Source organism: Procambarus clarkii, chromosome 76, assembly GCF_040958095.1.
Source record: "Procambarus clarkii isolate CNS0578487 chromosome 76, FALCON_Pclarkii_2.0, whole genome shotgun sequence".
In the NCBI taxonomy this organism is placed as follows: domain Eukaryota; kingdom Metazoa; phylum Arthropoda; class Malacostraca; order Decapoda; family Cambaridae; genus Procambarus; species Procambarus clarkii.
In genome coordinates, this window is record NC_091225.1 from 28,242,077 (window position 1) to 28,257,536 (window position 15,460).

At 43.4% G+C, this 15,460-nt stretch overlaps 1 protein-coding gene across 1 annotated transcript; it reads right to left on the bottom strand.

Moving 5' to 3' along the window:
* Window positions 1-2,801: 2,801 nt before the first annotated feature.
* LOC138357255 (uncharacterized) lies at window positions 2,802-3,992 on the bottom strand. Its single transcript, XM_069313917.1, has one exon. The coding sequence runs from the start codon at window positions 3,990-3,992 to the stop codon at window positions 2,802-2,804; it is 1,191 nt and encodes a 396-aa protein (XP_069170018.1).
* Window positions 3,993-15,460: the final 11,468 nt, after the last annotated feature.

Genomic DNA, 15,460 nt, shown 5'->3' on the forward strand with positions numbered 1-15,460 from the left:
CAACACAAGACAGAACACGAAACAATGGGTATAAATTGGATAAGTTTAGATTTAGGACAGACTTGGGTAAATACTGGTTCAGTAACAGGGTTGTTGATTTGTGGAACCAATTGCCGCGTAACGTGGTGGATGTGGGGTCCCTCGATTGTTTCAAGCGCGGGTTGGACAAGTATATGAGTGGGATTGGGTGGTTATAGATAGGAGCTGCCTCGTATGGGCCAATAGGCCTTCTGCAGTTACCTTTGTTCTTATGTTCACGTCTAGCTCTAAAACCGGCCCACACCCCATACCCAAGACTTTCCAATTTATTTATTGTTTCTGCTGTATTATGCCTACAAATTTTTTTTTTGTCAACTACCATTCAAGCTGTCATTGCAATCAATCTTAGCTACCTATGTGCTTTAATATACTGTACCTACAATTTTCTCTCATCTTTTTTTCATTTCATGCAATCTGTTATCATTTTTTGTCTATAATTTTGCAAGTATTTACCTCCTTAAAATTTTCTTAGATTAAGGACCTGCCCGAAACGCTGCGCGTGCTAGTGGCTTTACAAGACTGTAATTACCACATTTGTATCCTCACATTCCTTATGTACATTCTTGTATATGCATAAATAAATAAATAAAAAATAAATAAATAAAATAAATTTGACCCAATAAATTTCTTGAATGTCTTAAATATTGAAATTAACTTTTCGAAAATCAGGTACTTTAACAGAATTTTCTCCTACAGATCTATTCCATTCTTTGCTAAATCTGATTTCTTTATGATCACTGTTCCCTAGCTTCTTCCCTATTTCGATGTCATTAATTTGTGTTTCCCTGTTAGATAACACTAACTCTAAATATTATTTTCCCGCGTTGGTTCCTTAATGTGTTGCGTAAGAAAGCAATCGTCAATTAATTCTAGAAAATCTTCTACTTCATTATTCCCTGTTTTGTTCAACCAGTTTATTCCACTAAAATTAAAGTCACCCATGACATAAATACTGTTAGATCTAGATGTTCTAGATATTTCATCCCATAGATGCTTTGCTTCCATTCTGTCTAAATTTGGTGGCCTATATATAACTCCTATTATAATATTATTTGCTTTTTCGTTTAATTCTATCCAAATAGTTTCTGTGTGTGGCTCAGACTTGATTCCCTCTTTGAGACTACATTTCAAATTGTCCCTAACGTATATGGCTACTTCCCAACCTCGTCTAATCTACCTATCTGTGTGAAATAGTTTAAATCCATTTATTTTATATTCAGCTAATAGTTCTCTATTTTCTACATTCTTTCGCGTTTCGGTAAGCGCGATAATATCTATTTTTTCTGTGCAGACAAGAGTATTTAAATCGTTTATTTTTCTGATAACGGAGGAATGAGACACCGACAGCATTGGGACCTATTTTATTTAATTTTTTAGTAGAAACAAATAAATAAATTTTTCAGACCATGTTAATGAACAGGATAACTTGTATAATTTTACAACAGCATAAATACATGTATAACTTGACTACAATGACTTAAATAACATTAATACATATGCTTATATCCGGTAACTAAATAGAACATGGTCTGCAGAACGCGGAATCCTTATTAACTATTGGTACAAGTAAGGCAAACGTTTACATAATTTTCAAGTAGAATCAGGGCTTATAGAGTATCATATAGTGGCCTAACACATGACAGAAATAATGCGCCAATCCCAGACATAATGTGAAATGGTAAATTACTAGTAGCTGTAGAATACACCTATAGGACAAATTTAACAATACTCTTACAAGTGAGAGTAAGTAGCTGCGGACAGCGTAATACTTAGGGGCCGGCGCTGCACCCCCACTCGCAGAGCCAACTGGCCGGACCCCCCCCCCCCCCCCCCCCCCCCCGAAGGGGCGAGTGCCTGCTGGCCGCGTAATGTTTTCAATGTGGAAGCATGATGACATCTTGCCTGACGTAAGAGTGAAAAACGTCACTCCTCCACCGACCAACGGCCTTAATCGTGTCGTGTACATGACCGTCAAGTGACAGCTGCGTGGCCCGCCCAATCCGGAAGGAATGTGGGGCGTAGTCTTTGGGAGGAAGACCCAAAGCTGCCAGGGCGCCTCGGAGCGTCCAAGAGAAGTCTTGCCTCGTCACAGGGGCGCCGTGTGCATTGAGGAAAATGGGTCCTGGCGCGGTACCCCGTAGGGCGAGGTATTTTGAGAGGGCTCGGACCGGGCAGTACCTGTTATTGGTGTTCACCTTCAAAGATAGCGTAGGCGTGCGACCCGCATTGTGTTTGTAGGAACCGAGTAGTATATCAAGTCGTGTGCTTGTAAGTGTTACCTGTTCTAGCCGGAGAGTGTGTTGGCCGTTCGCAGCGTAGACTACTTCCCCAGGGCGCAGGCATGCGTGAAAAGCCAAGGAAAAAATTGCCCTGTAGCACTTTTTATCGTGCTCCGACGTACATACTTTTCCCAGGGATCGTAGAAGACGGTGTAGTAGGCGCCTAGTCACAGGAAGACGCCGTATCGTTGACCGCCGTGAAGCTTTTCTTGCTCCTTTTATCAGCTGAGTTACAACGAATTTACGTGTGGGGTCCTTTCGACCATTCAGTTTGAAGATGAAAGCTATAGCCGCTAGGTAAGTGCTCAGCGAGCGGAAGACCAAACCCCGCGTAAGCAGAGACTAGGAAATTCGCAAGTGTTGAAGTTGGGGCATCAAGAGGGTGAATCCCACGCCGTTCCTCCGCAACATAGCCCACGTACTCTGCCCATTTTGCCTGATATGCCCTCCGTGTTGTAGGTTGAAGTGAATTGAGTAGGGTCCTCAAAGTTGCAGGGCGAAGTTGTGGGGCAGAAAATTGTGCGGCACGTCGGCTGGTTTCTCTGCGAGGCCCGCTTCCCTGAGGAACTTGTGCGGCAGGACCTGTAATCGTGAAAGGGCATCACAAACTGTATTAAGCTTGCCGGGAATGTGTGATGGGAGAAGTGTTATATTATGCGTAAGCAGGAGTACGGCCAGAGGCCTGACTATTTGCATAAGAATTGGGCACTTGGCAGACAGCGAAGAAAGCACATTTACCACAGCGCCATTATCAGACCTGCAGACTAGTCTCTTGTTGGACAATACCTGAGCGAAGACGGCAATACCCATATAGAAAGGATAAAGCTCCAGCAGGGCTATGTTAAGCCATTTCCATGAATCTGGCCAAATGCCCCGGAACCATGCTGCCCCCAGTGTGAGCCCGTACCCTCCAGCAGAGGCGTCCGCGCCCATCGATAGAGACACAGCTGACCCCCATCCTCCATCGGGGGGAAATACCGTAACACCGTTAAAAGTATTGAGGAAGGAGCGCCAGGCTACAAGGTCTAACTGAGCCTCAGCGTCCAGAAAGCATAGACGCAAGGGACGCTGTACTCCACTAGTGAGCGCGTGCAGTCGTCTTAGGAAAGCCCGTCCTCCCGGAATTACCGCTGTGGCGAATTGCAGCCTTCCTATGATCGACTGAAGGTCTCTCAGGGGAAGTGACTTCTTCCCCATCGCCGTCTCTACTTCTGCCTGGTACTTCGTCCGCTTGTCCTCTGGGAGTCTGGTTTCCATCCTACGTGCATCTAATTCGAGGCCTAGGAACGTAAGCCGAGTGCACGGTCCCTCAGTCTTGTGTGGCGCCAGGGAAACCCCCAGTCGTTCGCAGAGAGCGGTGAACACCCGCAGGTCACGCAGGCATCCTTTGAAAGAAGTGCTGGCGAAGAGAAAATCATCGAGTACCTTCACAACACCTCGCACGTTGAACTTCTCCTCGAGGATCCATTGCAGACCACTTGAAAAAGTCTCGAAGATCCTGCAGGAGGAGGCAGCTCCCATACTCAGCATCTTCTCGTAATAGTACCGCCCACCGTAATTAAAACCTAGGAGATGATAATCGCTCGGGTGTACTGGCACGATCCGAAATGCTTCTGCAATGTCACACTGCCAGGAACGCCCCTGGCGAACACCTGACAACCAACTCGATGGCATCGTTGATGTTCTGGTAGTGCACGGTTGAAAACTCTTTAGGAATGTTGGCATTCACGCTTAGTTGTGAATAAGGAAAGCTAAGATTATGCAAAAGCCTGAACTTACCTGGCGTGGATTTTTCTCTCAGAGCTATGGGGGAACATTTAAAGTTCGGGAGTGGTGGGACCTCAAAAGGTCCCGCGATTCGTCCCAGTCTCAATTCTTTGTCTAGCATTGGTCCCACAATATGCGGGCGTTCCGTCGTGTCCGAAGGGTTACTTGAAGAGAGAGGGGTACACGCCCCTTCAAAGCCAAGTAGGAAACCCCCTTTGAAGCCACTCACAATGTATTCCCATAGTGGGTAACCCACCAGTAAAACATCAAGTGCGTCTGCGTTGACCGGCGTTGGTACGTCCACGGACGTCTGTAATTCCGGTGTTCTGTGTATACGTATCCTGTGGGGGGCGACGTTGTTGCCGCTCATACCCATATCTTTTGTGCACTTGTGAGCAGGGATTGTAGGCGGGGTGTCGCTTGTAACACCGTGGGCAAATATGTTAAAACGCACAAGTGGGTTGTCGGCAGCCCTGACCTTTTGTGTGGAAAGCGTAGCAGTAGCCTGGGGGAACTGCCGGGACTCGTGCCTCGTCTTGAAAATTTCTTGACGTTCGCCCCGAGACAAGACGCATGATACCCTCCTGCTGTATGCGCTGTACTGACCTCAGTTCCAGGTCTAGTCTGTAAGCTCGCCATGGGCAGCCCGACCTTTCCCTGTCCCACCTGAAAGCCTCGTCGTACCACATCCAGTCACCTCTGAGGGACGTTTTCATTGTTTTTACATATCTAACGTATGTGAACAGCTCCTGCCCTGCCTCCGGGTGCTTCTCTAGGTAGATCGTTGCATATATGTCAAAAGCGTGCTCCCACTGGTCCGGTGTTAGAGGCGGTAGCTGTTTATCGGATGCTTGCTTGTCGGAGGCAGATGCAGGTTGCGTCGCACGGCGCCTTGCATCCCTTTCATATCCTAGCAGATCCCTGAGATCCACGTACCTATCCGCCCAAACCTTCTCTCTAATGGAATGAGGGACGTGTTCACCGAGCCGTGGAATGTATGTGCCTTGCTGTGCCCCCTGCCAGGTGATGGGGGCGTGGACATGCTTTCTAATTGGTACTCACCGTCCGTGGACGTGCTGGTGGAACTGTCGTGTCGCCGTGAAGTGTCGCCCTTGGCTCTTTGTCGCGGTCGTCCTACTATAGGGGAGGGCTGCCCAGCAGTGACATCCACGTTGTTTCCAACGTCGTGTTTTTCCGCGTTCACAGAGGGATCCCGAGCCTGCGTGATAAGTTCCTGTAGCGTTGCCCAGTCTTCTGCTGAAATTAGTGTCGGTAGTGACGCTGATCCGGCCTCAGCGATTACTGCTGGTCCGATCCTTGGTACATGCTCATCCTCTACTTCCGAGTCCCCAGATGATGTCCCCGAAGAGGGAGAAACATAGCGAGTAGGCTTTGCCCGCGTCCTTGATGGCTGCGTCCGTGCTCTTCCACGTTGGTGTCCTCTCCTGGAGGCCACCCGTGTCCTCTTCCTCGCTGGAGACGGTGGGATGACCGGATTCTCGTCCCTGTGTGAAAAAAAGGGAACAGGGGCAAGTGAATAGGCGGCGACATAGCTACTACAAGGCTTTTTCCCCCCACCATGATATTTTAAGTCCAACAATGTCATACCATCTCCGCCGGCTGTCAAACTTAAACGAAATGTACAACTTGATTAATGCTAATGGAACGCCGCCTAACTAAAGATAATTACCAATGAAGAATGACGCAAAGGCATGGGGAAGAATTTGGACCAATGAAAAAAAAAAATATTTGAGTTGGAATGCCGACGAACCTATGTGGACCTACAGACCAAACAATAGTAACGCCAATAAAGAAATTGAATAAGGGAGAGAAAAGAATAAATAACAACCCCATGCTTACTGAATTACAAATGGAACGTGGAATAAATTGAAAATAAGACTGAGAAAGGATAACGTAATGTAAGAGAAACCAACAATAAGTCCCGAGATTAAATTACCATGCCCGTGCCACCTCTAGAAATAAAACCCAGAATGAGTGGGAAGAAGCATGCGTCTACCGAGAATTACTTACAGCACTAAATTACCTATAGTAATTCCCAATATCTAATGTATAGATTAAAATAGAAGTAACAAATGTAAAATTAGAAAACCCTTCCAAGTATATTTTTAAATATGATCCGGAAAAACCCGATGACCGAAATAAGAGGAAGCCCCAAAAACCCTTAACTGTAATCCTATTGGGACGCGACAAGATGATCTCGCGCGCCGACGCTACCGAGGGCTGAAGAAGGATTATCTTGGGATACCCACTAAACGAAACGCATGAGACTGCGAAAATTAAGTTTCAGTTAAATTAAGTAGCTTTAATATTTAAATCATTTAAATCATGACTGACATGCGTGCGTCCGGACGGCACTGACTCCATAAGTATGTGGATGTGGGGGGGGGGGGATGGAAAAGAGGTATTCATGTCTGGTGCGGTGAAATATGGTCCTTGCGTCTGTCCCGTAAGAATTTCGGAGCAGCAAAGTATAAAAATTTTGTTACCGAGTCCATTGCAATGATCTCCAGCTTCTGGAGTCGTTGTTGGTGGGGCTTCCTGCTACACCGGCGGTCAAAATAATAATTTTGGGCTCAACCGGCAGACATAAGTCTGTCAATCCAATAGCGAGGGCGGCTGCATAATAATTCCGGGCTCGACCGGCAGACATAGGTCTGGCAATACAACAGCGAGGGCGGCTGCATAATAATTCCGGGCTCAACCGGCAGACATAGGTCTGGCAAATACAATAGCGAGGGCGGCTGCATAAGAATTCCGGGCTCAACCGGCAGACATAGGTCTGGCAAATACAATAGCGAGGGCGGCTGCATAAGAATTCCGGGCTTAACCGGCAGACATAGGTCTAGCAATCCAATAGCGAGGGAGCCTGCATTAAATTCCGGGCTTAACCGGCAGGCATGAGGTCTGGCAGTCCAATAGCAAGGGCGGCTGATAGAATAAATCTGGGTCTATCAACCAATAGCAAGGGCAGCTGAATAGTGGAGAAAACGTGCGACTACAGTGAATACCTACAGGGAGGCATCAAGTAAAGAAAATAAAAAAAAAAAAAAACAGACAGGAAAACAGATGTGGACTACCCTTCAACGAGGAAACAGAAAATTTTAACTGTCGATAAATACCACGTTAAGGAGATAATGAGTCTTTGTGGGAAATAATAAGAATTAAATGAGGATAATCCGCTTGACTTAAGGTCCAACAAAAATTAAGAAAGAAGCTTAACCCTAAATGTAATCCTATTAGCACGTCACTAGAATCTCGCGCGCCTAATCTTACTGAGGTCTGTTTAAGGATTAATGAATTCCCCCCTAGATGAATCGCACGAACTGGGAAATCTAAGCAGCTTAATTATTTAGACCGAATTAAGGTTCTAGAGAAGTTATTCAGTGACGGGGAGGAAAAAGTATAGGGGAAAACATAGTAACACACAATATAGAGGAGAGAATCGTAACTATTGTACAACTGTTTGACTGTAGAGAGACGAACATTTTATAAGAGTTATAAGTACTAGTAGTACAGTAATTTTTTAAAGTAGCGTAACAGAGATGTTTATAAGTGTAATGACCGAGACCAAACCAGCCCAAAAGAATAGAGGCCACTGCAGACAATAGGAAGGAATCTATTACCTCGAATCATGTGTTGTCCTCCGATGATGTCCGACAAATAACCTTAATTAACCTTTGCGAATATAGTTATTATTAATAATGTGGAGTGAAAATTATGTAATAATGTATTAAAGAATAACCTCTTAGTGCGTAAAACACATCTTCTAATCGTATTGCTGGGAATTAAAACCTAATCTCTGACCCCGTAGGATGTAAAAAACCCAGACTGTGACCAGCTTGTGCCTAGAAGGCGAGAGCTCCAGAATGTAACGAAAAGAGACATGAGGAAAAAAAAAATTAATAAAGGTGTGCCAAACGGCGGGATCCTTCTTATGTTGTACTCCTTATTCGTTGTGCGTGTAACAGCCTTGTGACCTTTTTCCTGATTGTTGATCAGCTGTAACGACATCAGTCGGGGTTAGTTTCCAGTGTGGTGATAATGGGGCCTTTTCGTCTGTCTAATGAGAATTCCATAACAGCAAGAAGATAATGTTGGTAACCGGGACTATGGCGATAACAATTGTTTAGTTAGGCTTAACCGGCGGGCCAAGGTCTGGCAAACACGCAGCGGGGACAATTCATGTGGCGAAAGAGGCTGCATAGAAAAAATTCCGGGCATAACCGGGAGACGAAAATCTAAAAATCCGGCGGCGAAGGATGCTGCATTAAAATTGTTATGCCTAACCCGTAGAAAATTTTTTTTGGCCAAACTATGTCTGGAATTCTGGCAACAAGAATGTCTGTATATAATTTTCGGGCTTAACCGGCAGACAAAAAAAAAAAACTGGCATTCCAGCACGTGGCTTGCCTCATAAAATTTAAATGCATAAAATTTAATTGGCCTAACCGGCAGCCGAAAATGACTAGTAATCCACAGCTAGGAGCCACATAAAAGGATCCGGGCTTAACCGGCAGACAAAATTCCGGCAAACTAGCATCGTTGATACTGAATAAATAAAATTCCCGGGCTTAACCGGCAGACGATAATTCTGGCAAGCTAGCGGCTAGGGCAAGGGTGTATAAGAATTCCGTATTTAATCGTCGGACAATAGGGCTGGGGCAGCCTAACATGCCCTGCCTAGGCATGACCTAGCTGGACCGTCTACAGGCCACGTGGGGAACAGCGCTGGGCACACGCCGACACTTGGGAGGAACCTAGCTTTACAATTAGAACATAAGAAACCACTTTACCTTGGAGAAAGTTGAGTAGTGTAGACCGACCCTAGCTTTTCAGCATGTGAGGTTGAAGGGCCCATGGAGTTAAACTCAACCTGGGTGGGGGCTGTGATCGGGGTAGCAATCGTAGTTTCCATAGTTTCTTGAAGTCCTAAGAACACAAAAATCCTAAGTTTTTCTTCTTTCTTGCGAAGCTAAACGAAAATTTTTTTCCTTTGACTTGTGAAGCGGAGCGAGGCTGGAGCAAGAGAGAAACGCATGTCGATTGATTGATTGATAAAGATTAAGCCACCCAAGAGGTGGCACGGGCATGAATAGCCCGTAAGTGGTACATTTTTTTTCTCAGTATTCTGAGGTTGCATTTAACCATCAAGCTGTTATCGCGGGGGAGGATACTGCTCACAGTCTTTATGAGGGTGTCCAGCTGCTGGACACCTTTGTTGACCAGGAGAGTGGCTGTGTTGATGGCTTCAGGGTGGCCACTGCATGATTCAGGAACTCTTAAAGCTCTTCTAAGGTCATTGGTTGCTTCACATTCCAGAAGATAGTGAAGTAATGGCTTTTCTGTGACAGTTTGGCAGAAGATGCACTCTCTCTGTCGGGGTTCACCAATCTCCCAGTTGCATCTGTAACCTAGACGTAATCTATATAGCCTAACTGCTATTTCCCTGTGGATTCCTTTTGGGATATTAAACCTTTCTAATTTGGTTGCCTGAAGATACCATGTTGCAGATGGCGAACCTTCAGCTATTCTCTGGTGCAGGTAGGCTTTGTTGAGATGTGAGAGTTTTTTGGTGATGATGTTTTTTATGTTCTCTAGGCTGGGTTGAATTGTTTTATGTATCACTGGATGACGAGTTGCTAATTTAGCAATTTCATCAGCTTTTTCATTTAATGGGATTCCAATATGGGATGGGATCCAGTTTAAAGTTATGTTGAGCCCTTTGCCTTTAGCGACTGCTCCAAGATACAAAATGGTGGTAATTATTTCCACATTATCTTTCCATTGTTTTTGTCCTAGTATTTGAAGTGCAGCTTTTGAGTCTGTGTGTATGATTGCATTTTGAGTGTTTTGTGCAATCACATATGCGAATGCCTGTTGTATGGCAAACAGCTCAGTTTGGGTTGATGATACTAGTCCTCCCAGTCTCCAATATGCTTGAACGCTGGTCGTGCAAAGAGCAGCGCCAGCTCTCTCATTTTCTGTGTCCACCGATCCGTCTGTGAAGATGTGGGTGGCTCCTGCTACTGCTATGCTATACATTTGCTCTTCTATTATGCACCTTAGGATTGTCGGATCATAGGCAGCCTTTTTCATTGGGAGACTTTCTATTACTATTTTGAAAGTAGGCTCTTCCCACGGCGCGGAAGGAGTGTAATTTGGGTGTGGATGATCACCCTCTCTATCAAGAATCATGTTTTTTAAATGTAGTCTGTTTAGGACTTTTCCTGCTCTTGCAACCCAAGAGTTTCCATTGTTTTGGCCTAGTCCAACCACCAAAGCCTGCCGTACTGGGATTGGATCAGAAGAAATAATGATCTTATTGATAATTACTTAATAATTATCAGCTTACTTAATAATTATCTTACAAGCTGAATTTCCAGGGACACATTCTAAACATATCAAAAAAAGTTTCAAAAACTGTGGGCATTCTTTCTAAGATCAGATATTATGTACCACGCCCTGCCCTGGTGACTCTCTATTACTCCCTTATCTATCCATATCTCAACTATGGTATTTGTGCTTGGGGCTCTACTACCCAAAATCACTTACGTCCTCTAATTACTCAACACAAAGCTGCTATTAGGACAATATCCAATTCTGGCCCCAGACATCACTCGGTACCCCTACTCAAATCTCTGAATATGTTAGACATTAAGTCACTGCACATTCTCTCATGTGTATTATACATATATAAAACGCTAAACTATAATGCCAATCCTGATCTCAAAAGCTTCATAGAAGGTTGTAACAGAACCCATGAGCACCACACCAGAAATAAATACAGTTTTGATATTCCTAGAGTACGACTTAATCAAACTAGAAATGCTCTACAAATCAAGGGGCCCAGAATGTGGAATGACCTTCCCAACCATGTTAAAGACTGTACCTCTCTCAACCAGTTTAAGTTAAAAGCGAAGCTATACCTAATAAATTCCCTGTAACCTACCTTACCCTTCTATTGTCAACCAATGTCTGTTTTTTCTTTAAAGAGCGCTGTTTGTCGACATAATTGTATTTGTGCTGCTTTTTCATCTATGTTTTCATTTCTTGTTTTCATTCTACTCATTATGCTCAATTAGTATTAAGCTTGTCATTTAAGTTTATCATGCCCGAAACGCTTTGCGTAATAGTGGCTTTAGGCACTGTATGTACTAGCTCTACCTATAAGTCAACCAATCCTTGTAAAAATTTATTGTATGTATGTACCTTACCTAAACAAAATTGTATTGTATTGTATTGTATTGATAATTGTAGCTGTCCTTTGTGATATTCTTTCTTGTAGAGAGGGCAAACCCGTCTCCAGTCTAAGAGTTTCAAGCCTGGTCCACATGGGGGCTCCCAGTCCAGCTCTCATAGCATTGTTTTGGGCAACTTCAAGCTTTTTCCACTGTTGGTGTGATAGATTTGTGAGTGCAGGTGCGGCATAATCGATCACTGATCTGACTGCCTGTACATAGTATGTGCGAAGGACTTGCAGATTGGCTCCTCCAGAAAGGGAGGTTAGCGACCTGAGGATTGCCGTCCGGGCTGCAGTTCGCTCTCTCAAGTATGTGACCTCAGCATTAAAATTCATGTGTGTGTCCAGGATGATTCCTAGATACTGATAGGTGTCGACCCATTCTATTGGTTGACCCTGTACTGTGAACGCATGTCCCCTCCTCTCTTCTTATATAGGCCCCCCGGGGCGCTCCGCACGCTGCGCTGCGGATCGCGCTGTGCAACTGTCTTCTCCTCCATCAGAAATTCCTCCGCATTCCTACGTAATGCAGCGGTTATTTATTTCTTAGACTTCTACTGTTAGTGTAGTGTACCCTAAGTGAATTGTTATTTTGAGGCCCTTTTCTTTCCCTGATCATTTTACCAATTTTTTTCTCCCCCAAACACATACTTTTATTATCTCCTTCCTCCAAATCAATTCCCATACCACTATCTACTAACAGTTTAAACCCAAACAAACACCTCTAACCACTGGTTCCAACGAGTTCACAACAGCAACAACCCCAGCCCTCGATTGATGCACCCCATCCCGAGCATACATTTCATTTCCTCCATAGAAGTGTTCCCAGTTGTCTATAAAAGATATTGCATTAGATTTGCAATATCTTTCCTGCCGGCATTTGACACCAAGTGCCCTCGACATCCATTCATTTCCCACTCCCTTTCTTGGAAGAATGGACCATATGATCGGGATTCCTCCCCTGCTCCTAACTAATTCTTTTGCTGTCTTGAATCTCTGTATTAGTTCCTCACTCCTAACTCGCCCAACATCATTACCCCCTGCACTAATACAAATAATGTGTTTTTTCCCATTTCCCGTCATAATATCTTTCATGTTTCCAACAATATCACCAATACCAGCTCCCGGATAGCAAACCCTTAACCTGTTTCCTGTATCTCTGGCACAAAACGTTCTGTCTAAATACCTCACCTGGGAATCTCCCACGACCAAAATTCGCTTCGTTCCTCCCTTTTCCTTTGAGGGACCTGCGCTTCATTGTTCCTCGTTGCTTTGCCTTTGCCTCCTCGTTGTACTACAGGTTCACCACAGCACTCGTCCTCTAACACATCAAATGCGTTAGAAGTCCTTAGGCTATTAGGTGTCGGTTTTGCCAAGGTCTTCTTAAGACCCCTGTCCTTTACAACTTGCCAAGACGAGGTCTTTTTAACACTGGTCGCCTCCTTTGTTTCTTCCTGATGTTGTTTCAGCTGTCGTACCTCCTCCCGTAGCGAATCCAGCTCTGTCCTCAGAGCTCCAACTAAATTCACCAGTTCCTTCACTAATCCTTCCAATGTTGCTGTAATAATATTACTACAATCGGAGCTCCAGCTAACACAACCTCTCACTGTGACAGCACCTGACTGACTGACCCAATACAGTCAATCATATAAGTTAGTCAGTCATCATATAATATATCTAATTATCTTTGGTAAGGATGGTTAGTGATACATAGACAATATTCTTACAAAAGTAAGTATAGAGAAAATAGACAGTAGACAGGTGATAAATGGAGTTGGGTGGCATTGATGAATGACTTATGACCATATTAGTACAGTAATTGGGAAAGTATTCATTGCTAATGGTGATTAGAAAACCGTATTTCACCCATAAAAGCTCGACCATACTTGCAAGTGACTTAGAAAAGAATTATTCTCTCTAATAAATAAATCAATATTTGCATCAATGAATTCGACGGAATCAATTTGAAGCTTTTTCTCCTAAATGTTTCTCCTGCATAAACGTAATGATTGCTGTATCTCTTTCTTGCTAAACCTAAATTACTGTGCACTATATTATCAACTGAAAAATCATTTTGAAACTTTCAGAAGAACTTTCTGGGAGATGGACTAGAACCTAAAATCCCAGGTTATCATGGCTTCTTCCTTCCACATGTCTCTAAAGTTCCTAAACGTTTACTATTTACTGATTTACCTTAATTTTTTCAAGCTCCAATCTACACACACTAAATAATATTTTAAATAATGAGGTGAAAAAGTACACTCGTGAATGTCAACCAACTAGATTCCACTTAACTTAATGAAACATTGTATGGTAGCTCTATCCATCATAATATGGACAGTCTTAAGGGGCTGGGAGTTCAACAAATATTCGAATTATACGAAAATTACTTGAAAATGTTAAATAAAACTCCAATTATTTAGCGTAAGAGTCATCAAAGTTTCATCACAATATGTTAAGAAATTGATTTTATATGAATATTTAAAAAATAAGGTTGATAAGGAGAATAGCTCCTGTTCAAAGAAACTGAGGGACCATACATGCGTCGGATAGATGCAAGCACCTATCCGACGCACAAAGAAGAAGAATAGTACTAAGGAAGGGTCCACAAAGTGAATATGAAGCTGATGTCTTTTGAGTATTTCAAGAATTGTAATTTAGAGAATTGATGAGTATTACATATTATCACAAATAATAAGGAATAGGTATGTTATTGTGCTGTATTTTGTTATATATCATTTACATACATTGTCCTATGCCAATATCTGCTACTTCCATAAATGACCACAAAACTGGTAAAACCACAAAAAAGTGGAAAATATAAAGCCATATTGGAGACATTTAACAAACTGATGTCCTCATCGCGGCCACTAGAATGTTAGAGGCTCTGTATATAATAACATGGATTATGTCACGTAACAGTTATATATCAAATTAATTTGATGGATAATTTAAAGACAACTATGTTAATGGAATTTTATGTATTTTTGGAGTAAGTTTATACATGTGAACTTGGCTTCAGCTCTCATATGTGACAATCAGAAGTGAAAGTGTTGGAAAGTATAGTGACACCATCACTGTAGTGTAGTGATGGTGACACTGGATTGATGGTGACGCTGTAGTGATGGTGACATTGGAGTGGTGACACTGGAATGATGGTGATATTGAAGTGATGGTGACACTGTAGTGAAGTGGGACGCTGGAGTAATAGTGAAGCTGGAGTGATAATGACGCTGTAGTGATGGTAACATTGGGTTGATTGTGACTCTGGAGTGATGATGCCACAGGAGTGATTGTGACACGAGAGATTGTGACACAGGAGTGATGGTGACGCTGGAGTGATGGTAACGCTGGAGCGATGGTAACGCTGGAGTGATGGTTATATTGGAGTAATGGTGACACTTTAGTGAAGTATGGCTCCCTGTCTAAACTTCAAACCTCTCAGAAGTAACCCATGGCTCCAGAAACTGCACAACCTTGTGCAAATGCAATCTGAAGCTATTTCGGCCCTCCAAGCCACAGTCACCCGACAACAACAAACCATAGACCGCCTCCTTGAATCGTCGACGAACAACAACCAAGAAATTCTCAACTTACAAACTGTTGCAAATGGTGCAATGGATCAAATACATAAGATTCAGGCCGAGGAAACCCTCTCAGCTCAAAGTGACCTCCTTCAAAAGCTGGAAAAACAGATCAATCTCCTTCAGATTCACCAGGCGGCTTCCGAAGATGACCAAGAGCAACAACAACTTCATGACTCCCTGATAATTAGCTCTACTGATCTACCTGATGAACAACAAGGTGAGAATTGTTGTAACAGCCCACACCCTAATTAATTCAAAGATCAGAGTCAATGTTGAAATCAAATCAGCTATCAGGATAGATAAAAACAGTCCCCGTAGCAGTAGGAGAATGCTCATCAAACTTGCAAATCCCTTTGCGAAGTTTGACCTCATACAATCAGCTGCTAAGTATAAAACCAACCTCTATATAAATGAGTGTCTTACAAAGCAACGTGGATCCCTCCTCTACAGGCTGCGTCAAATTCGCAAACAAAACCTTGGTCTTATCAAGCAGTGCTACACTAGGAATGGAACGATTTTTGCGAAGA

Coding starts and splice junctions, on each gene's coding strand:
- LOC138357255 (XM_069313917.1), bottom strand. CDS start 3,992: ATGCCATCGAGTTGGTTGTCAGGTGTTCGCCAGGGGCGTTCCTGGCAG.